We start from the raw sequence: 21,577 nt of genomic DNA, 5'->3' as shown, positions 1-21,577 counted from the left end.
TAATGGTTTTAAATTGAAAGAGGGGAGATTTAGATTAGATATTAGGAGGAAATTCTTTCCTGTGAGGGTGGTGAGACACTGGCCCAGCTTGCCCAGAGAAGCTGTGGCTGCCCCATCCCTGGAAGTGTTTAAGGCCAGGCTGGATGGGACTTTGAGCAACCTGGTGTGGTGGGAGGTGTCCCTGCCCATGGCAGGGGGGTTGGAACTCGATGATCTTTAAGGTTCCTTCCAACTCTAACCATTCTATGAGTTAAGGTCAGCATGGAGTCAGGGCTGCTTCCAGCCCCAGAGGGAGGGATGGGATAGTACTCACATTGGCTATTATTGTCCTGAAAGGCTATCTAAAGCCTAAACAACTCTTGCCATTAAAATACATTGCCCACAATCCAGCAGAATCTACTTTCTGATCTCTTCTGGAAGACTAACTTTGTAAAAAGCTCAGCTACATTGTTTGGCTGGGCAGGCTTGTCCAGCCAAAGAGCTGCAAATGCCGACGTGTTTGTGCAGCATGGAAAGCAGAGGTTTCATGTCCACTGCTTGTCCATCTTTATACATAAAGATTCCAAACATTTCTAAAAAATCTACCATTGATTTGCTGTTTATGTAGTTGAGAGGCTGCATGTGGAGCTGTGCAATGCATGTGCAAAGCCTGCTTTAATTTTCTGAAAGATCATTTGATCTTTCCCCGTGGCACTTTTCAATCTGAAGCACAATAGGAAAGATGCAGAAAACTTCTAATAAACTTTTTTTTCTTTTGATTCAGATTAGATAATGTGGAACCCAAACTTTAGATTTGCCTGGGAACCCAGCTTCTTTCTTCCCCTCTGCCCTCGCCGTCAGTGAGGCTACTCCCTGTTAAGGTTCAAGTACGTGTGATTTAAATATTCGTATAAGATGTGTCCATTAAAAAAATGGAGTGACTTTTGCATAAATGAATTGTTCTCAACATTGAACTGTCTTGGCGTTGGGCTTTTCAGCTGGGCAAGTAGATGTGCTTCTGGAAGAACAAGCCCAAGAAACAGGATTTTGCAAAGGGAAAGACTGGAAAAAAGTACTAGAGGAAATACATCCATCACTTCCAGAGAAATTAAAGTCTCTCAGGGAATGGCAGCACATGAGACTCCATTATGGTGGGAGTGAAGGGAAGGAAGGAAGGATGGTGGCTCCCTGTGGGATAATATGGTATGTCCACCAAGTCATGAGAGGACATGGCACTCAGCTATCCCCAAGGAAACCGGCCTCCCAACAGAGCCCTGTTAAGCATGGACTTTTAGTACCACTGCTGCTTTGATGCCTCTCATGCCACGTAGAAAGAACACGAAGGAAAGGCTGACATGAAGTGAGAACCAAGTGGCCAAATCTTGTACTTGGAGCCGGAGTCACATTGACTTTTCTATACCATCCCATCATCATAAATGATCACAAAGCTGTCAAATAACAAAAATCAGGCGCTGCCATTCACTCACACCAAAACCCTGGCTCAGCAGAAGGCCTCTGCACACAGCCCTGGGGACACCACCATGGGACAAAGCTCTCCCCATGGTACAGCCACGAAAGGCTTTGAGCTCAGCCTCTGAAACTGCAAAGCGCTCCTTTTGTTGTCTGTGGATAATGCTTTAATCCGCCGGGCAAAAGCTGGATGTTGCTGTCTTTTATTCTGGCCGTAAACAATTGCAGCACTCAAAAAGAAAAGCCCCTCGTCCCCCCCATGCCCGCTGCTTCTCTGAACTGCTGACAACCAGACGGGCAGCCCCAAGGCGGGGCCATTGGGATTTATTTAGTTCACTCCTGCAGATGATGCCTTTAGTGCCACAAACAGCCCTGGAGAAAAGTCCTAATCATCTGGGGGGGTGATTATGTTCAGTTCTGCCTCCCAAAACACCCCAGACATAATTCAGATCCAAATTGGAGAGACAGGCAGGCACGCAAGAGGGGACCCCGGCACCGCACAGCCCCCCTGAAGCCATGTACAGGAGCAGCTTCCTCCGTGAGGTACGCAAGGAGAAGTATGAGCGGTCAGATGCCTACGATGAGCTGCGAGGCTCCCCTGAATTCGACAGCTTGGCCCAAGCCCGGGGCCTTGAGAACCTCCAAGAACTCAACGAACGCTTCGCCAGCTACATCAACCGGGCGCGTGTGCTGGAGCAGCGCAACACCATCCTGCGCAAGCAGCTGGAGACCTTCCAGCGCATGGATGAGCTGGTAGGCTTGGACGAAGCCTTCGCTGGGCAGATCGAGTTCAACCGACAGCGAATGCGGGAGCTGGCATCCGACCGAGCCAAGCTGGAGCGGGAGGAGAAGGACGCCCAGCGCATGCTTGATGAGTACCGCAACAAGTAAGGCTTGTGAGTGGAGGAAGATAGGTGGTTTCCATACTTAATCTTTGTAGTAAAGATGGGTTTGGTGTCACTGGCTGCTTCTCGTGCATGGGTGATGCCCCTCCATGTGTATCACACTTGTAGGCATGGCATGTAGACCCATGGTGAATAGCAAGGTGCCAGGACTTAGGGAGCTCTAGCTCTGCATTTCACAGTCTCAGTGCTACTAGATGGGCAATTGCCCTCTCCCGTGGTGGCAGGTTCTCACCATGGCAGGTCAGTTGCTGTTGCTCATTAGCTTTAGGAGGATTGTGCTCTGAGCTGCAAAGAGAGAATAACGCAATTAAAAACCGAATTGCTCAAAGCAAGTCTTTGTGTCTGAGCAAAAGACAGCATTAGGGAAGATGCTGCAACCCAGATTTTAGGGCCTTTGACTGAACAGGATTAATTAACTTCAGAAATTAAAAGTCTTGCTAATCGATTGTTTCATTTAAAATTAATTTCCTGCTAATCTTGTGGGTTTTGCATGCAATATGATTCCCTGGAAGTTGCTAGACACACAGCAGTTGGCACTGTGTTCTCCAAGCTGCTCCTAATGGCGATGCTCAGAGGAGCTGACACCCTTTGGGACCACAGTGGAGACCCAACGGCTGTGAGAGGTACTGAAAACAAGAACAGATGATGGCTGGGATATGCGGAGCAGCAGGGACTCCGTAGCCAGTGACCTTTGGCAAAGCCATCTTCAAGCCCTGTCTGCGGGGATTGTGTCCGTGCTGCTGCTGCTTCTCTGGTGCTAGGGAGAGTTTTATGCTGCTGCAGCTGCAGGTGAGCAGGTCCTGCCTGCCCTCCACCCCCTCCTCAGACTGCTGAAATCTTGCCCTGGGGCTCTCAGCCACTCAATAGCAGCTTCTTGATAACGCAGGTAGCAATCTTTTCATAAATCAGCAGAGCGGAGCCCTCACGGGGCTCATCCTGGCTTTCAACCTATAAAATACAAACGTTATTGGCCTGTCCATCATCCTTGTAGGACCAGCTTTTTGCAGCTTGTGCTCTCTTTGACACCCAAATTATTGCTGCCTTGATTGAGAAAAGGCTAGTGAACTGCCTCAGGGAAACTGAAAGGGAGAAAAGTAGTAGGAAAGTTTAGCCTCAGCTTGTGGCAAGCCAAGAGGTTTCATGTATTGCTAGAAGAGTTCCATAGGGTTCAACAGAGAGGCAGCATTTCTCTTTATATTAAAGGCACAGGCTTGACACCAAATTGAGTCTCTGGCCATTGAGCATCGCTAGGATGTATTGTGACTGTTTTCTCCTTGGAGGGGATCCAGCCCTTGCACTGCAGCAGAGGCAGGGCCTGAATAAAAAGGGCCTTATCCTGGCCCCATCTTTTAAGAGCAAGCCCAGCCTGTCTGTTAGCTGGGGGTGGGAAAAGAGATTTGCGGCGCTGCTGGAGCTGTGCTTTCCAGGTGGGGAAACAAGTCTAATGGTGGGCTTTGAGGGACCTCTCACCAGGCCAGCGCCCCAAGCTCAAGGGGCTTAACAAATACCTGTAAATCTGGAAGTGCCCCAGTAGAGAGCTGCTCACCTAAGAGAGGTGAGGTAACAGCAACCTTTAAAGCTCTCATCTGCCTTTGAGCCTGCCAGTCCCCTCCACATCATTTCTTTTACCCTATGCTAAAAACAATTAATATCCCTTTTTTTCTCTAAACAGTCCAAAAAGGTTTGTTGCAACCCTAAAGCTATTTCAGTAGATGAGAAGGTGTGGGTGTTTTTAAAAAAAACGAAGCAAATGAACCTCATGGCTCTTAAGGTCCAGGAAAGGCTGACCAGCAGCCATCTGAGAAAAGCTTGACCTTTTTTCAATATATCCAGCTAATTACTTGAACATTCAAATCAGGTTTGAAGCGTAGCAAGGCTGCAATTTGTCAGGCATTGCACTTACGTAGATACATTTCAGCAGGCACAGAGGCATCACAAGGTCTCTGAAGCATTTCTAAGAGGTCCTTAGCCCTTTTGCACTGATCTTCTGGAGAACATTGGACGTCACTTAAAAGCAGTCCTCCTTCAAAAGATAATCACACAAGACTATTTCTCTCAAGGATGCCAGGTGGTTTTATGGCTGTGACACAGCAGGTATTTAGGTTATTTGAGAGTGAAGGAAAATGTAGTTGAATGAATATTTCAGTCATTGAAAGAATTTTTGAGTGAGGACATAGCAACTTGGCAGGTTTGAGCAAGTCTGAATGACATTAGGGCTGAGATTTAGACCTTGACTCTATTGGGTGGTTGTATATTACTGAGTGTAAACCCAAGCTTTTATTGTATTTGATTTTCACAAGCTGCCACAGTCTGCTCATTCTTGCCCGTGTGTCAGAAAGTATCTAAGTTAATGAAGTGTTTGTTATCAACTGCACACAAAAAAAATTACAAGATGGAAAGAAAATGGATTGCAGGTGAGCTACTTAATAACCAACAGAAACAAAGGCAGCCTCACTGCTGAAGCTGAAGATTCTTATTTGTAACTTGTGAACCCTGTGATATCACAATTTTGCAAGAAGACATTGTTTTAGTTTCGTCAGAAAACAGCACTCAGCTGAGGAGGCCCAGCAATTTACAGGAGTGTTAATGAAATAAAACCTTATTGTTTTCACTTGTTTCTTTACTGTTCATGGTAAAAATTGAAAACAGACCAGTGAGCAACCCTGCTAATAGTATGTGATTTCAAAAGACGGAAAAGTTGGGAATCCAGAGCACTAAGTTGAGTCCATTTCTTTGTTCTGCCAAGTTCTTTGTTGTTCTGGTCAGTTCATGAGTGTCTCCATGAACTGACAAGTTCCCCGTTGACTGGAGCAAGTCCCTATCTGGGCTGAATCGATGATTTCAAAAGACAGACAAGGGTTTATGTTCAATTCTGAATTTCAGACAGGGTTCATACTTGTGTTGATGAAGGACGTTCACTACCAGACTTGACTTGTCACCCACCATGGGGGTTTCTTGTAGAAAGTAAGACAAGGAGAGCTTTGTATCTATTGTTTTAGGGAAAGCAAAGGGATAAACAGGAATGGACTGTATTTATGTACTTAGGCACTGGCAGCAGATGCAGTTTGATGAGCCACTTGTTCAGTACTGATGGCAAAGTCTCATTGCCTTTTACTATAAGATGCTCCTGGCTGTTTGGTTTTGCTTTTTTTTTTCTAATGGGGTCTCATTAAACCCTCTCTCCTATTAAACATTTTACATATAGTTTATTTAGGGAAAGGAATAAACAACAATAATCAACAATTTGGAAGTTTTGTGCTCTGCAACTAAACGGATTTTCTAGAATAAAATTCTTTCTAACATACAAATACAGAACCCTAATTCTTAAAGAATATGTGCTGTTTCCTCAAATCAAAGATAAACACAATATACATCCATTGTTCACTCAGTACAGGAACGTGCACATTATGCACTGGTGGACATTTTATAAATGCATAGGAATAGTTGGCTAAATGCAGTTCTTGGTAAGATTCACATACGATTTTGAACAAACTAAAATATGAATTGTTATTAAAGAGGACACAAAGCTTGATCCATCAAAGCATCCTAATACAACATTATTCATACACAGTGAAATTTCAACCTTTGTGTTTCATATGTCTGTCATGAAAATGCTTATTGAACAGCAACAGGTAGAACAGAAAACCAAGTACAATGTAATTAAATGCTAATGTGCCAATTTAGCAAATACTCACATAGTAAACACCAATGAATGGCTGTCAGTGTAGTTCAATGCCAATCAAATGTACTTCTGTTGTAAATAATCTATTCTTGGGCTTTCTCTGAAAAAGTGATAGCAAATGTGTAGCATTCCATTGTTTTCTGCTACGTAAGTTGAGGACAGGAAGTTTGTCAATTCTGGAATTACTGTCAGCATCTGTGACCAAAAAAAAAATTAATGCTAATGCATAAATAAATCTTTTGGGCCCTTCAAGATTCATATTCTGCTTTATCTATGCATGATAGTGTGGATGACAATGCAGTTTGCAGAAGGATGAACCATTGAACTTCATCTTCTTTGTTCTATTTGCAGGTATAGAAATGAACGTGAATATCAGCAGAGGCTAAAAGAAACCCTTGAACGCCTTAATAAGGTAAGCCTGAAAAAATGGAAAGGGAAAGGTCGTTAGCATTTTTTTCCTTTGGTTTCATTTACTACAGCAAGCTGCTTTGAAGAAGCAGTGGGAAGATAAAATGTCAGAGCAAGACATTTCTTGTCATTATGCACTGATGAAAAGTTCTCCTTCCCCTCGTGGCTGAGTCTTGGTGTGTGCATACGCACTGTCTAGCGCCTTGCTCTGTACAGTCCTGCTTATTCTGGTCATGCCATCTGCAGCCCACAGCCTCAGCTGTGCTCAGGACTTCACTAGTTTTTCAGTAAAACCAAGGACTGGGAGGATCTACTGCCTACCACTCCTTTTAGAGCATCAGCAAATGGCTCCTGCATTCGTTTTGGGGCCTGGAGTTGAAATATGGGTTGCTTCTTCCACATCCAACATGAACTTTGCAAATTAATCCTTGCTGAAGATCAGGCACATGGTTAGGTACCTGTAATAAATCTTTTTAAATCTTTTAACACTCTTTTAACTCTGAAGACAATTTATCTCTGAGTGAATTAGGATCTACACGCAGAGGTAGGAAAAGTCCATTTATTAGTCATACTGTTCAGCCAATTCACATATCTAAGAGTATGGAATGCAACTGGAGAAAATGTGTTTGTTGCTAAATATCTTCTTCCCTCCCTTTTTTTTTCTTTAATACAGCTACTTTATTAAAGTATATTTAGTATTGATATCGTGGCATCAGAAAATGCTGATTGTGTCTAAGTCATGGAGTCTGGTGGGTCTCAAAGCTCCTCAGTCTCTTGCAGGGTATGGTCAACCCTTCCCAGGACAGACCCCCAGCTTCCCATTAGGCTTCCAAACCAAAGAGAGGCCAGAAAGCCCCCTGATTTGTTCCTTTCACAGTGAAACCTGAGGATTGTTGCTTTCCTGAGCTGCACTTCCCTGAACTAATACCATGGGAAGAGAAATAATAATAACAACAACAACAACAATAATAATAAGGCTCAGAGAAAAGATGAAAGTTTACTAATGTATTTAGGAAGTTTCCAAACCAGATCTGTGAAACTGAAAAAGCCTGATTCATCCTCTATTGCTACCAGCTTTCATCTGAGTGAAGAAAGCTGTATTATATCTTTGCCCAGTTGTATTTTTCACAGCTTATCCTTCATTTTCTTTATGGCGAAACAATTACGGGTAGCTTAAATAGACTTTTTAAAAAACAAAATTCCCTGCTACAAATGGCAGGAGCTGTTCTGCTTGGACAATGTCATATCAATGACATGCATGTTTTATATTTTTTTAAAAAAAAAGGTGTTCTGGCATTTCTATCTCCAAGGAGCTCAAAATATCCTGCATCAGTGGTATTTTCCAGTGTTTCCACGCTGGACACCCTGTAAGTGCTTAAAAAATATTTGTGGAGGCAAATATTTTTTAAGGGGTAGCTGGAGCTGGTGGGTCCATCTTCACCTTTCCTCTCAGCCAATCTGTGGCTAAAGGAAAGAGGATTGATCACTGGCACAGCTGAGAAGGTCTTGAGCCAAGGGGGGGATGTTTTTATCCCAAGCTGCGTCTGGGCTGCCCCGGTCTGCCCCTGGAGCAGCAGCTCCTTGTACTGGGGCACCAAATGCTGGAGAGAGCACAGCTGATTTTCTGTACAGTGCCCAAGATGTAGCCTGAAACCTGCATGTGCAGATGTAAACTCATGCCTTATCCAACAGATGGAGAATCACTCTGGAAAATCAGCAAACAATGGTTCTGGAGAGATCTAAGGGATCACGGTAAATGAAAATGCCACATCAGCACGTGCATCAACGATCTGGAACCAGCACCTAAAGCAGGATGTTTTTCTGGAAGCTGAGTGAATAGAAATACTGCAAAGTTCAGAAGAAAATGTGTAGGCACTGCACTGTTCTGATACACAGCATCGTCACTGAGGCTGGTCTATCTGAAAGCAGGGAATAAAAGCAAAAGTGTTTTTCCCCTTTGAAGGAACATTTGGAAAGCCGAATGCTGCTTTTGCTTATTACATGCAGAAATATTTGCTTATCCGTATTATCTGGGGGCCCAGGGGCCTTTTTTGGCTCCCCCCCAAACCACTCAACACAGCCATTGTCCTGCTGATCTTCCTCTCAATAGGAAGGCAGGGGAGCGCAGAAAAGCAGCGGGCATTCCCGATGGCTGGCTCCGAATGTGCTGGTTTGGCCCGGTCTGAATCAGCCGCTGCCTCACAAAGCATCGAGCTGGCCGGAGAGGTCTCTGCCTGGGAGGCTCAGCAGCATAATGGGACAGCTAACATCTACACATTTTTGGAAGAGCGCATGCTGTGCACGTGCAGAACGAAAAAATCCCCTTCTACCAGTCATACCCTGCACCCAGAGATTTCAGCCTTTTATTTGCAACCCGTGATCTGCTCACTGAGACATATTTGCAGCTGGTGATGGCATGTCAGTAATTTTAAAGGAACACCTTTAAATTCATTTTCGTTTTTGCATCTTGAGTTAAATGCAGAAGTCAAGACTTTCTTGAGGCAACTTACAAACTGGTGGAGGAACTTGGAAGTTTTGTAGAGTTGCAAGGAAGATTCAGTTGGCAGCTTTCAAGATGCTTTCTCAAAAGGGATATTTAATGGTTAATGATAAACCTAGCCAAGAAGGCATGTGTTAAGTAGAAGAATGAAGCTGTTCACTTCACATATACATATTTGGAAAATATGTTGCCAAGTTCCATGGAAATGATTCTACATTCAAGGGCTTGTATTAAATAACATAAATAGGAAGTACGTAAGTTAGACCTCTGAACAGAAATGGAGATTTAATTGGATTTAAATACCAGTGCCACTCATACCGTGTACTTTGAGATCATGTGCTAGTCATACGCCTTGTCCTCTGAATTAATTGGACATTATGAACTTTTGTCCTTACAAATCCCAATGTATTAGAAACTTCTGCAGCAAGGTGATTTCTTCTCTGGACTTGCTCATCTGTCATTTTTATTTCCAGCAGTGCCTCCAAATTGACAAACATTTGTGATATTTGAGAACACACCCAAAGGAGTGGAAATAATTTAGACTATCCTGGGCTTTTTTTAATAAGGGCTTCTTTACTTGGGATAGTAAAAAGGCATCAGGATACTTCAGGTCCTGTCATAAACACTAGAGAAATCAATGTCTTAGTCTGTTGATGTCATCTGTTTAAGATTCATGCACCTTTGCAAGTTTTTAGCGTCAGACTGCTTTTTCATTGCATCTATGACTTGGCTCCCAGCATTCATAAAGCATATGGTAAACATATTTTGACAGTGCCAGTGCCAAACTGTATAATAAATTATATTTGTGCAGAAAGCAGTGTGTACAATGGGAAAACCCGATGAATAAGGTGCCTGTTGTTTGTTGGTTTCATAATACTTTTGTTTCTCCCGGTAGGCTCCCACGCAGGCTGCTACACAGGCACAACTACTCGCCTTATGGCTGCTGTGGTTTTGGCACTCCACCCACAGGTACTGACCGTGCTCCCTCTCTCTGCATTGTAGGAAGCTGACGAAGCACTGCTCTGCAACCTGGAGCTGCAGATCGAGTCCCAGTTCCTGCAGGATGACATTAGTGCCACAAAGGACAGATACAAGAAGGTAACTGACTGTATTTGCTGTCTTCTTCAGTTCTTCCTTCTAGAGACGTGTCAAGCCTTGCCCTTCTCCATGATCGGTCCCAGTGGCAAATTAAAGCAAATCCCATTTGTGTTTTGGTGGGTAAATACAGCACTATATATTTTCAATGGGCACAGCAGCTGCAGTCCAGAGGTTAAGCCCAACAGCTGGCTGGCTGCAGGCATCCAAATTGGCTCCCTCGGGGTCCAATGTCTACAGCTGTAGCAACGTCTTGAATCTGTTGCCCTATTATCATGATTCAACGCAATGTGCTGGTCAAGCTGTCTTCTATTTCATGCTAAGAAGCTATTGCTTTCATGAGAGGGAGATACCCGGTTTTCTGGGACAGAGCATTCCAATTAATCAGCAGACATAAGCCTGTGGCTGTATGATTAAGCTGCAGCCAACTTTAACACGTGCTGCCCCCTTCTCCTTCCTGGGAGAGCTGTGAGGCTTGGGATCAGGTAGCTTTCCCATCTTTGCTGCTTTTGAAAGAAGAGGCTCACTTTTTTGGACCACATGCAAAGCTATTTGTGGTTCTTATTTTGAAACTCTCCCGTGAAATTGGAAATCACAAAATCTTTAATCGAGACTATAAACTATACTATCCCTTAGCCAAATGCCTGTAATGTACCCTCAGCATAATGAAACTGTTAGCACACATGCACTCAAAATCAGGTCTAAAACCACATTCCAAAACCAAATCTGAACACGAACTGGACTTTTATATGCTGAAAGAAGTAAATACCTAGAAATATAAGCCCAAGAAGTGGAGCACATTGAAGCGAGCACCTTGCTATGGAATTTTTTGGTTAAAATGTTTTTTGCTTCACCACAGAACCTTATGGAAATCCAGACCTACGTCAGTGTTTTGCAGCAGATCATCCAGACAACCCCTCGTGTGTCCCCTATAACCACTGGCATATGTGAGGTAAGAATTGCTGTCGGCAAATACACGCTGCTCTAAGTAAGAAGGAGACAATGTTCACTCCTAAAGCATCCCCAGATCCTTTAACTTCCACTCCAAGGTTAGATGAAAACTGCAACAAGTGTGAGTAAGTACTGAATACTGAATATGAGAGAAAAAACGTGCTAGAGACTAGACTAAAATTTGGTGATTCCCATCAATATGAATGGCTGTGCTAAGAACATTTATTAATTGGAAAAAGATATAACAGCTGTGTCTACAGGGCCTAATTTCAACATGAGCTGCACTTCTGCAGTCCCGCCATCTGACATCTTTTATTCTAAAAGCCATGCCACAGGGGTTTCCTGGAGGTTCAATACCCATCTTTTTATTTGTCTTTTGTTATTTTCTATTTGTCTTTACAGTTTATTTCCAGTAGTAGAATTTATTTTGGCTCCTTTTAAGGCTGAAACATACTTTCCTGTAGAAAACCTTGTTTTCTTCCAACCAGGAAAAACTGGTAGCGGAGAGGAGGATCCCAGTTCTGCAGAGCCAGCTGGAGGAATACAAGAGCATCCTCTGCCAGCTACAGGCACAGAAATACAAGCTGCAGACAGAGGTACGGCCATAGCTAGCCATAAACACAACTATAATGCTCCTGAACTCTGCTCTTTTTATGACCACGTGGTTTTTAACAGGGTCTTGTGAACTCAGTTGACTTGGAGACCTGGAGGTGGTTTTTACATTTTAGTTTTCCACCTTTTTCTTCAGCTGTTTCATTCCCTTTCTCTTGGTGGCCCAAATCATCAGGTTTAGATGGCCAGGAAAGGCAATAGGTATTGTAGCCACAACGAAGCTTGTCCTTGCCTATCAGAGTAGCTGGTGGGAGAAGGTTTCCGCTTTGCAACTGGATTCCTGCAGGATAGTCAGCAGGAGGTTCTAGATGGAAAAGTCACACAGGGCTGTTCCTGCTTGCTTGCTTTCTTTCTTCCTGAGCTCATGCTGGAAATTGGCTCCATGAAAAATGATGGGGCACCTTCGGGGCTCTGCCTAGTCCTTTCCATCAGTGCCACAAGCAATGCTGAGCTTGCTGTGAGAAGGACTGGACAGACTGGATAATTGAAATTGAAATAGGTGTTGAGCTACATTGAGGCATCCTGCATTCATCCCCGTCACTATGAAGCACTAAGTCACCGCCTCTCCTGTGACACTACCAGCACCAAAACCACCTGCTTTTTGCCAAGTTCTGATTTGCAGAAAACGACTGGCCAAGCCCTTCATGCATTGCTCTTGCCCATCTCCCAGCCAAACCTGCCATAAATCAACCTTCCTCCTCCAGCCAGTGTCTGAGCAAGCGTGCAGTGCCGGGACGAAGGTGGCCCGGGATGGAGGAACCGCTAAAGGCTGCAGTGAATGGAAACCAGACCTGGACAATTGCCAGCGGCAAGTCTACCTCCCTGCAGTTCAGTGTTTCTTAGTGGATAGGGGTGGAGAATGACCACGTTATGCCCCCCAAACACAGCTTCCTTTGTGCCTCAGATGGTCCATCAGTGGTGGGGAAGTGATATACTGGTATAAAACACCTTTTGGTGGGGTTTTGAACTCCTCTAGGCAGCCAGACAGCACTTAACTTCCTGAATGTAACGTCCCTCACTAGGGCGCTTGGGGACAGTGCTACTCCCGGGGCTTTTCCTTGGTCTCTTTCTCATGTCTGATGCTCTGGTGGAAATGACATATATTCTCTGGGAAGGGCAAGAATCAATATAGTGATAACTGAGATAATGAATCAACATAGGAAAAAGGGGAGAAAATCAGCCTTCTGCTGGCAGGTGGAGAGAGGCGCCCTTTGGGAACTAGCTGCGCTGCTTTCAAAGTCAAATCTTCACGTCCCATTTCAAAAGAGTTTATTAATCTATTCATTCTCATGCCTTGAGGTTAAAAGAGTGAAATAACTTCATGAGTGGAGGTCGATGACGTGGTTGCTTGTGATGCTCAAGGACCTGGTGACTGAGGTGTCCTGGAGCTCCTTTGCTTTCCTGTTTCTGGACCTGATAACCCTGTTGCTGAGAGGTTATTGACACCACTTCATGAGCACTGAACACAAAAGGGGTCTGTGAAACCTATCGGTCCCCTCGTACACTGCAGTATAACCAGACTAATACCAAGGGACTTGGGTCCTAAATTTAGGCTCTTAAAAGGTTTTTGAAAATCTTGCCTGTAACATATAGAAATAAATCAATTATTAAATAATCCATTAGTCAGTTAGTGCACCATTAGCTTTTTGTGAGTGCATCTCTTTAAAAGCTGTTTGAAAAGGGAAAAAATAATCCCAAGTGATAAAGGAAATGGAATAAATAGGCAAAAGCAGCAGAAGAAACTGAGAGTGGAATTACACTGCCAAATACCACACCTGTAACTCCTGCCCCTTGTTTTTGCAAGGGACTCATCGCCACCTCCTGGTTGATGTGCTCTCCAATGACTGGTTTGAGGGCTTCACAGCAATTATTTTCACTGCTAAAGTGAAAAAAGCCGAGGAACTGAATTCAAAAGTCTTCGGAAGTCTTTGGAATTCAAAATTCGGAAGTCTTTTATTTTAAAAAAGACCCTTCCTTAACCTTCAGTGCGTGGTCCACGGTTCACAGTGAAGGAAAAACAGGTTTTGCCTGGGCACATCTTCCCAATTAAGCACTTTTGTTCTCGTAAGACGCTGCCTGTTCGGCTGACGTCGTCCATAGTGAGCTGCGGGTCACACAGTGAGACATCAGCCCGGCTTGCATGCATGGGGAAGGAGCCATCACACAGATGTTCCCCTGGTTCATGTCAATCCCAACATGAATCCTCGGGATAGATAAGGGGGCTGGAGGGGCGGCGGTGGGGGAAGCTATTGGTTTTGAATAACTAAACAAATTCAGTGAAGCTGCCACTGTGTTTCAGCAGTACAGCCTCACCCGTCATAGTAAACCATGTCTTGCTTTTAATTACCCTTGAACTATGGGGATGCTGAATGCTTCAGACCTGCTTCTTTCACCCACCAATTTTGTTTACCAGACAACCATGCTGGAGCAAGCCATTAAAAACACCCAGGAGAGTTACGATGATGAAATTCAGCTTTACAATGAGCAGATTGAAAACCTGAGGAAGGGGATAGAGGAGGCTGAGAGGACCTTGGAGAAGTACACGACCGACTGCCGCCAGCTGGTGATCTACCAGCAGTCCCTGGAGAACGAGCTGGAACGGTACAAGCGTATCATCGAGAATGAGGACAGTCGGTAAGGCTGGATTTCTGGACTCTCCCAAAGGGGCCAGCGATCTCTTTTCTCTTGTTTGAAAAAATGTATGTTTAAGGGCATTTGATCCACCTGAAGCTATGGCCATTTCACACCTTTCACTGATAGATATCCAGGACAGAAATCTCAATAGATGCAAAATCTGGTCAAGCCTCTGCCAAGAAAAGGGTCTGAGTTTCTCCTTTCCATACAGTCTCCTTTCCATATACCGTCCCGCATCAGTGCACAGAGGTCAGGAGCACAGGAGAGCAAACTGAACACCCCCTCCACTGCTGGGGCTAGCAAAGATTGCTGGGGCTTTACAGGCAGGTTGATCTCACAGGGCTCAAACAGGGCAAATGTCCTGTAAAGCAAAACACTCTTTGCAGCAACCCCATTCTTCAGGCAAGAGGGAAAAAAAAAAAAAAGGGTAGAATATAAGAAATTCACAGGGATTTGAGTTGTGTTTAAACCTACAGAGGAGCTCTGGCTCCCTCTAATGTCACATCAGCCTCACAGAAGAAAAGGAGCTGGGCTTTCACAGCAGTGCAGATACAGTGGGGCCAGACCCCTGAGCACCCAAACCACTGCTCTGAGTGGTCCAGAAGATGCAGGGGAAGGGCACTCACTAATAGTCAATCTCACATGTGGGCAACAGGTATTTCATCAGTTTTCAGCGTTTCATTTTGGACGCTGCGTTGTGGTTAGGAGTATCTGATCAGGGTAATTCTAAGCACCAAAAATCAGCATGTGCATCTCTTGCCTGTCTACCCAGGGTGTATATCCTCCCTACGCACCAAAATAACCTCAAATTCTATCAGAGCAGACTGGAAAGGCCACAGATAGAGTAACTGGTTTGCATATAGGCCAGCCTCTTAGTTGTTTTTTTTTAACACTTAATACCACTTAGTACCACCTCAAATATTTTCCAAGGAAGACTGCTCCGTTTTCTTCTTGCCCTTCTGAAGTCAGGCATACTCAGGTAACATTGTAATGGCTACCAAATTTCATATTTTACCGGCCAGCATTTACAGCTCTTGCCGACCTCTTGTAGGCATGGATTGACTGCCCATCCAAAATCGTCCCATCCTTTCAAAGTGCTGGGCTAACTTGCAGACCTGTTGCTATGGGTTTTTACCACCAGTGTACTCTGCCTAATGGGGCATCCCACGTCTCCTGCTGGTGGAAACCAGCCTAACTCCTGCAAAGGTGCTGTGGCTGTGTTGATCTTTCCTGGACAAGAAACAGGCTCCCGTCATTCTCTTTGATTCCTCACCACAGAGAAATACATTTCTTTAACCTCCATGCTTCATTTTGCACAATTTCAATTGCTCTTGATGGAAATGAGGGGGAGATCTCTGACCAATACGCATATTCTCCGGCAGGTTAAACTCTGCTATAGCAGGAACACCAGTCACACTCTTCACTCAGATCTACAGACCTGTCCAGCCTCAAGCTTCGAGGGGAAGAGGTAAACCTGTGACATGTCTTCCTGTGTCTGTCAAGAGCAGCATCATTGTATTTTAAGCTGTTTTTCCATTTGTCTTCCTCATGAACACCAGCCGCGACAGCCCGACTCCAGGCTTCCTAAGTAAATGCAGCAATTTCAGCTTACCTCAGCTGGCTTTGGGACAAGCTGCCAAAGGGCAAACCCACAAGCAAAAGACTTTCTTTGCTTATTTTTACAATTTACTACCTAAGCCAATCAATAGAGCAAACACAGAAAGCACCTGAAACTGTGGAAGAGCTGGGGGTTTTGTGCTGACTTGTTTTGAGTCATTTGCAAAGAGCATCAGGGTATGTTGAGTGCTGCAGGCAGGTGGAGGACACTTTTTTGGGCCTGTTTACATGCTATTGCCCAGTTTCCTCTGAGTGGTGTTTCCTCTGTGTCGTATGATTGCTTGTTAGAATTAGGATGCTCATAAACCTGGTGACAAGGAAATGGCCGGGACTAAACTAGTGAGGCTTCTTTTAGTAAAGAGGGGAGCTGGTTTATAGAAAGGTGCTGTAGGTACTAACATCTGCAGTGATTTACTGTAGCTTAAATCCAAGGCTCACTGGGATTTTACTAAGAACAAACTGCCCTGAGAACAGAGATAAACTTTTGAATGAGGGGTTTTTTGGAGTGCGGCTGTAATTTTTCTAACTGCTCTGTGAACTGTAGCAGTTTTATATGAAATGGGTCCATAATGCCTGAGGCCAAATCCTCGGCAGCTGGAACTAACTACTGTCCTGAAAAGTCTTATTTTATACCCACTGAGGATTCGGCATTTTATGTGCATTACTGTACCTGTGACATGGGACAAAACAGGTGCCTGGGGGAAAGCATATTAATACCTGTCTGTCCCCTTGTTTCTGTAATTCCCGGTGCCAACCTCTGCTTCCTCTAGCCGTTCATGCCATGGAAATCACTAGCCCAGCCACGCTCCTGCTGCTGCTGAGCTGCCATGGGGTCTGTGGCTACCGATTGCCCAGGGGAGCAGAAACACAGCCTGCAGGCAAGGGCATCCCTCTGCGCAGGCCTAGAGCTCAGCATCAGCGGTCCAGCGATGCCAAAACATTGCTTTGCTCTGCGCCTGCCAGCTGCTGGCTGCTCCCTCCTGATGCACCTCCCTGCCTCTGCCCATATTCAAAATTGCCATGCTGGGAGGTGCCTGGTTCTCTCTTAGCACCACACACCCCAGTACACAAAGCTGAGGCATCCCCCTGCTGAGCCTGTCTTCGGAAGCGCTGGAAGAACCGGTGATGACACTCACCTTTCCCATCAGGTCTGGGCCGCTCACGCAGCAGCCCTGCATTCAGCAGGAGGCTTTTAAATGGGGCTTTTGGGTGATTTTTTATTTTTTTTTCCTCCCTAAACCCTAGCAGGAGTTGTAAAAGCCAGACGAGCTATTTCCACTTAGTCCCTACTGCTTCTAACTGCGGGCACCTGGCTTCAGGCTCTGCCTTAGGAGATGAGGTTTCTGGTCTAGTTAACGGGCCCGACCCCTGCCTGGGAGGAAGGCGCTGAGCCCGGCCGCAGCAGCAGCTGGGTGCTCGTGCTGAGCATGAACGCAGGCCTGATTGATAGGTGAACACTTTGTGCAGCTGCCTGTCTTACACGCACAGTTGTCCCGTCCTCAGGACAAGCGGTGGCAACCTCAGATGCAAAAATGGCTACTTGGCCGAGGGGGCCTGCTCAAAAGAAGAGGCTGTTTCATGTGCTGTTGGAAGCTGTGCTCACATCGACTGCTGCATCCAGCTCCGCTGGCAGCAGGGAGGGGGAGAGGCAGCTCTAGCATTTGCAGCAACTGTGTTCAGCACTGTGTGTTGTTTGCTTTGTTTTGATTTTTTTTTCCCTAGATATCACCCAGGCCGTGCAAGACATTGCCAGTGTAAAGCCCAGACAAAAAGCTCTGACAAAGAAAATTGCCAGGAAAAGGGAGCTGATATCTAAAGACATAACTGACGGCATCTCGCCTGAAAGAATGTACGAAAGAACTCTGGAAAGTTTTGACCAAGATCAGCTGGAGTTTAGGCATGAGGGCTCAGTCACATGTGAACCTGAGCAGGAAGGATTAGAACTTGATGAAAAAGAAATGGGCCCGGAGGATGTACCTGATGGAGCCCAGATAAGTAAAGCCTTCGATAAATTGTGTAACATTGTGAGGGAGAAAATAAGAGTCTACAAGAGACCGGAGCCTAAACCTGATGCCCATCCCAAAGGGCGTTATGTGCTGGTAACAGGGGAGGAAGGCTATGAAGAACCTTGCATCACGGCTCCCTCCGTCCCGCCTGCAGGAGAGATCACAGTTTCCACTGGCAATGGGAAGGTGATGAACGGTGGTGAAGTGGAGCCCATACCAGAGCTGCCAGAACCTGCTGAACCATCCGAAAAAGAGAAAGTGGGTATCTGTGAAAGGAGGGAAGAGTTTGAACTCCAAGAAAAACAGGAGGAGAAAGAATACATGTTTGAATGGGGCAAAAAAACAAGAGGAAAAATCGAGCAAATCACAAAATATCCGGACATCTCTGAGCCTGAGAGAGTTCCTTCCCCTGGTCTGATAAGCCCAACTGAGCCAGGAGTCATTCGAGAGACGGAATATGACCGAGAAGATAAGCAGGCCCTTTTGTTCAGAGAAGTGGGCTTGCCTGGCTCCATGAGCTACGAGAAGGTGGAGGTGGTGGAGTCTATCGAGAAGTTTTCAGATGACAGAATTCAGACGTATGAAGAGACAGCGATGATTGTGGAGACGATGATAGAGAAGACAAGCAAGAAGAAACCAGGTGACAAAGGCTCTTAAGTGACACACACCCCCCCCTCTTGACAGTCAACTTGTCTGGCATAGTTATTAAATGACTGTTTTTTTTCCTGACCGAATGATACAGTAGTGAGATTTTTTGCTGTTTGGTATGGAAGAGATTGATCCCGTGGTGGCAGTTCTGTCTGATGTAGGCTCACCTTTGGTGCCATGACCATTAGAGCACTCCAGGGCAACAAGTAACAGGCACATCCTATGCAACTGATTTTCATGATTAGGAAAAGTTGGAAGTAATTATTAAGAGAGCTGCCTGGCTTTCCACAGTATCTGGGGCAAATTTGCGTATTCTTCTGCTGCTCCTATAGCTGCCGTATGATTCCCCATCTCTCGGACAGCTGCAAATGTTAACTTGTGACATCTGGTTCATTTAATAAAAGCTTTGACTTCTACCGAAGATACCCACTGTGGGTGTGTGTTGCCTTTACCGTTGACTAATAGTCCCTACTGGTAAATGTCAAGTGCCTTGGTGTGCAGGAGTTCTTCCAGGGAGAGGGTTGGATACCTGTTAAATAACCTATTCGAAATCTCTCTGATGTACAGTCCTTAAACAGAGGTGAGTTTGGCAGACCTTTCTTTTTGGATCTAAAGACAAACTCTCTGTGTTTGACATAAGCTCTTACCACGTATCTTCTCAGAATAAAGCTTGAAATGCCACCAAAGTGGGGGATAACCCTTCTAAAAGCTACTAAAGGCATTATTTGTCCTTCACCAACACAACTAAGGTATTCACGAATGCCAACAACCTTTTGAGCAGACTGCAGCCAACTCAAAAGACTCTGTGTTTTGGTATTTTTCTTGTTAAGCGTCTCCTCGGACTGTAGCATTTTACAGCGTTCAACGCTGCCCTGTGATCCCGCTGCAGCCCAGGCACCTGCAGTCCCAGGGAGCACCATGGGATTGCTGGAACAAGCGGCGCCTTCCCACGGGTCTGGGGAAGCAAAAAGCAATGCTTCTGCAACAGCTTGCGGCGTCCAGAAATCTTCAACTCAGAAAAAGAGAAAAAAAAAAAAAAAGAAAAAAAAGAAAAGGCAATCCTTCAGTTGTGTATGTGTGAATACTGAGCATCCGTTAAAGTGCCGGTGCATCGCTTAGGCCTCAGTTTGACTTTAGGCGCACAGATAATCCCACTTACACAAAGAACATACTGAAGTGCTTGACGAGGCTGGGTGCTACATGGTCCCTCTCCCATCCCAGGTCTCAAAGTTGTCATTTCAGCTTTTGGCTTTGTTACAGCTTTTTCTTTCTGGCCGGTGACTCCCCTCAGCTGTGAAGGAAGCGGGGGTGGGGAAGGGGGCTAAAAGCAATTTGAGCTAACGAGCCAGAGCTTTGTGGCTACCTTCTCACATCACCCAAGGCTTCCCTTCAACATCGCGTTGGGGTTTTCCGTTAGTGTGTTCCAGTGCAGGTGTACTCTATCTACTGCGACCATTACGTCTGGTAAGTGGCACCTTCTTCTTTGAAGCAGGGACAGGTGACCCACGGAGTCACATTTTTAGTCAGGATTATTTATTTATTTTTTTTTGTCGATGCTGTTTTATTGAAATGCTGTGGGAGTTTATGCCAGACATGGATTACTAGGCGGTGTGCTGCTTTTCAGTTTAATTTATTAACACTGTAAATAACTGCAGAGAAGGAACTTATCACTGTGTACACGGGCTGCGCTCTGAGCTGGGAGCAACTGCTCACACTAACTGCTGGTGAAAGCAGGTTTTGACTACTGCAAGGGGAAACAAACCAAAAAACCCCAACTGCAGCAATAGGAAGGCTGTTTAATGATTCTGCCACAAAACAGGGTGTAAACAGATTCAGGCAGTACCTGGAATTCCCCCCTTGCATCCGATTTCACTGCAATACAGAGAATTTCATGTTCAGACTACAAAAAAGCCTTAAGTCAACGGCAAGGAGGCAGCACGTCAGTAGAGCCTGGGTTCTAGTAGCGTTTAATGTGTGAAGATCCCCCGCCACCTTCATCTCTTTTGTGCTGTGGTGTCACCACGCTGGGCTGCTGACCAAGCAATGGTTTTCCACTGCTCGTAAACCATGTTCAGCAGCTGTGCAGCATGAAAAATTGCTCCTAAAGCATGTTTGGTGGTATGTATTACTGAAAAGGTCATGCACGGCATTGCACAGACAGCAACCCGAGGTGCAAGACTTGCATCAAGCTGGTGCTGAGCTGCACCGCGGACACCAGCATCAGCAGACATCAAAGACCATGAAGAACTAAGGCCTAAATTCTGCTGGGATCTCTGACCTGCCTCCCACAGACACTGCAGTTGCCCGGGTAAGGCTGCAGGTGATGGGCACGTTTTGTATGCAAATTACATAGAAAAACCACTGGCATTCTATTGTTTGTAATGACAAGCTGAAAGCTCTAGTGAATCTGGTGCTGGACGGGCTAACCTCTGCTCCGAATCCAGGGTCTCGAGTGCAGATTCCCAATGAAGTGTTTAAATGCTAATGCTACAGTGTAAGGGTGACATACTTGTGAGCAGCTCCTCAGAGCAGAGCCTGGGAGGAGACCTGGGTCGCTACAGGCACGTTCTCCTCTCTGTGGCGATCAGAACTAGATCAGGAGGTTCCCTGCCATCTTTTTATGTGGTAAGAAATTATAAAATGAAATGTACCCTGTGCCGTGGGCCCACGTGAGCTAAAAAGTACCCAAACTGTACTGGTTTGGGTGGGAATTAGGAAGAGGGAAACGGGGTGGATTTTTTTTGTGGATCAAAGTGCTCTGAACAGCAGAGAGAGAAAAAAAAAAAAGTAGTGCTGTAGCATTTCCTTGGGGCCAGAACCGCTTACGAAATGCAGTGCAAAAATGTCACTGCCTCTCTTCCCGAGCGTCCCCTTCCCCAGTGAGGGCAGCAGTTTGGCTCGGCTCTTTTGGAGCATTGTGTTTATTGTCTCAGTATCCAGCATAGACGGGCTACAAACTTCTTTATCGGTGTAAAAAGCAGAGGAGGAGGAAGTCACCCCACTTAGAGCAGCGTATTACCTCCCGGGGACCTTCGGATAGGCAATGATGATAGGACCTGCCAGGTTACAA

At 45.4% G+C, this 21,577-nt stretch overlaps 1 protein-coding gene across 1 annotated transcript; it reads left to right on the top strand.

Annotated features, from left to right (window-relative positions):
• The first annotated feature begins 1,965 nt into the window (after window positions 1-1,965).
• Window positions 1,966-18,516, top strand: BFSP1 (beaded filament structural protein 1). The gene is made up of 8 exons (XM_074150886.1): window positions 1,966-2,336; window positions 6,388-6,448; window positions 9,947-10,042; window positions 10,899-10,991; window positions 11,479-11,586; window positions 14,016-14,236; window positions 15,619-15,704; window positions 17,576-18,516. Exons 1-8 carry the CDS (start codon window positions 1,966-1,968, stop codon window positions 18,514-18,516), a joined length of 1,977 nt encoding a protein of 658 aa, XP_074006987.1.
• The last annotated feature ends 3,061 nt before the right edge of the window (window positions 18,517-21,577 follow it).

This window comes from Numenius arquata, chromosome 7, assembly GCF_964106895.1.
Source record: "Numenius arquata chromosome 7, bNumArq3.hap1.1, whole genome shotgun sequence".
Classification (NCBI taxonomy): Eukaryota; Metazoa; Chordata; class Aves; order Charadriiformes; family Scolopacidae; genus Numenius; species Numenius arquata.
Note: the sequence above shows the minus strand (reverse complement) of the source record. Positions and strands in the feature narration are given on the sequence as shown.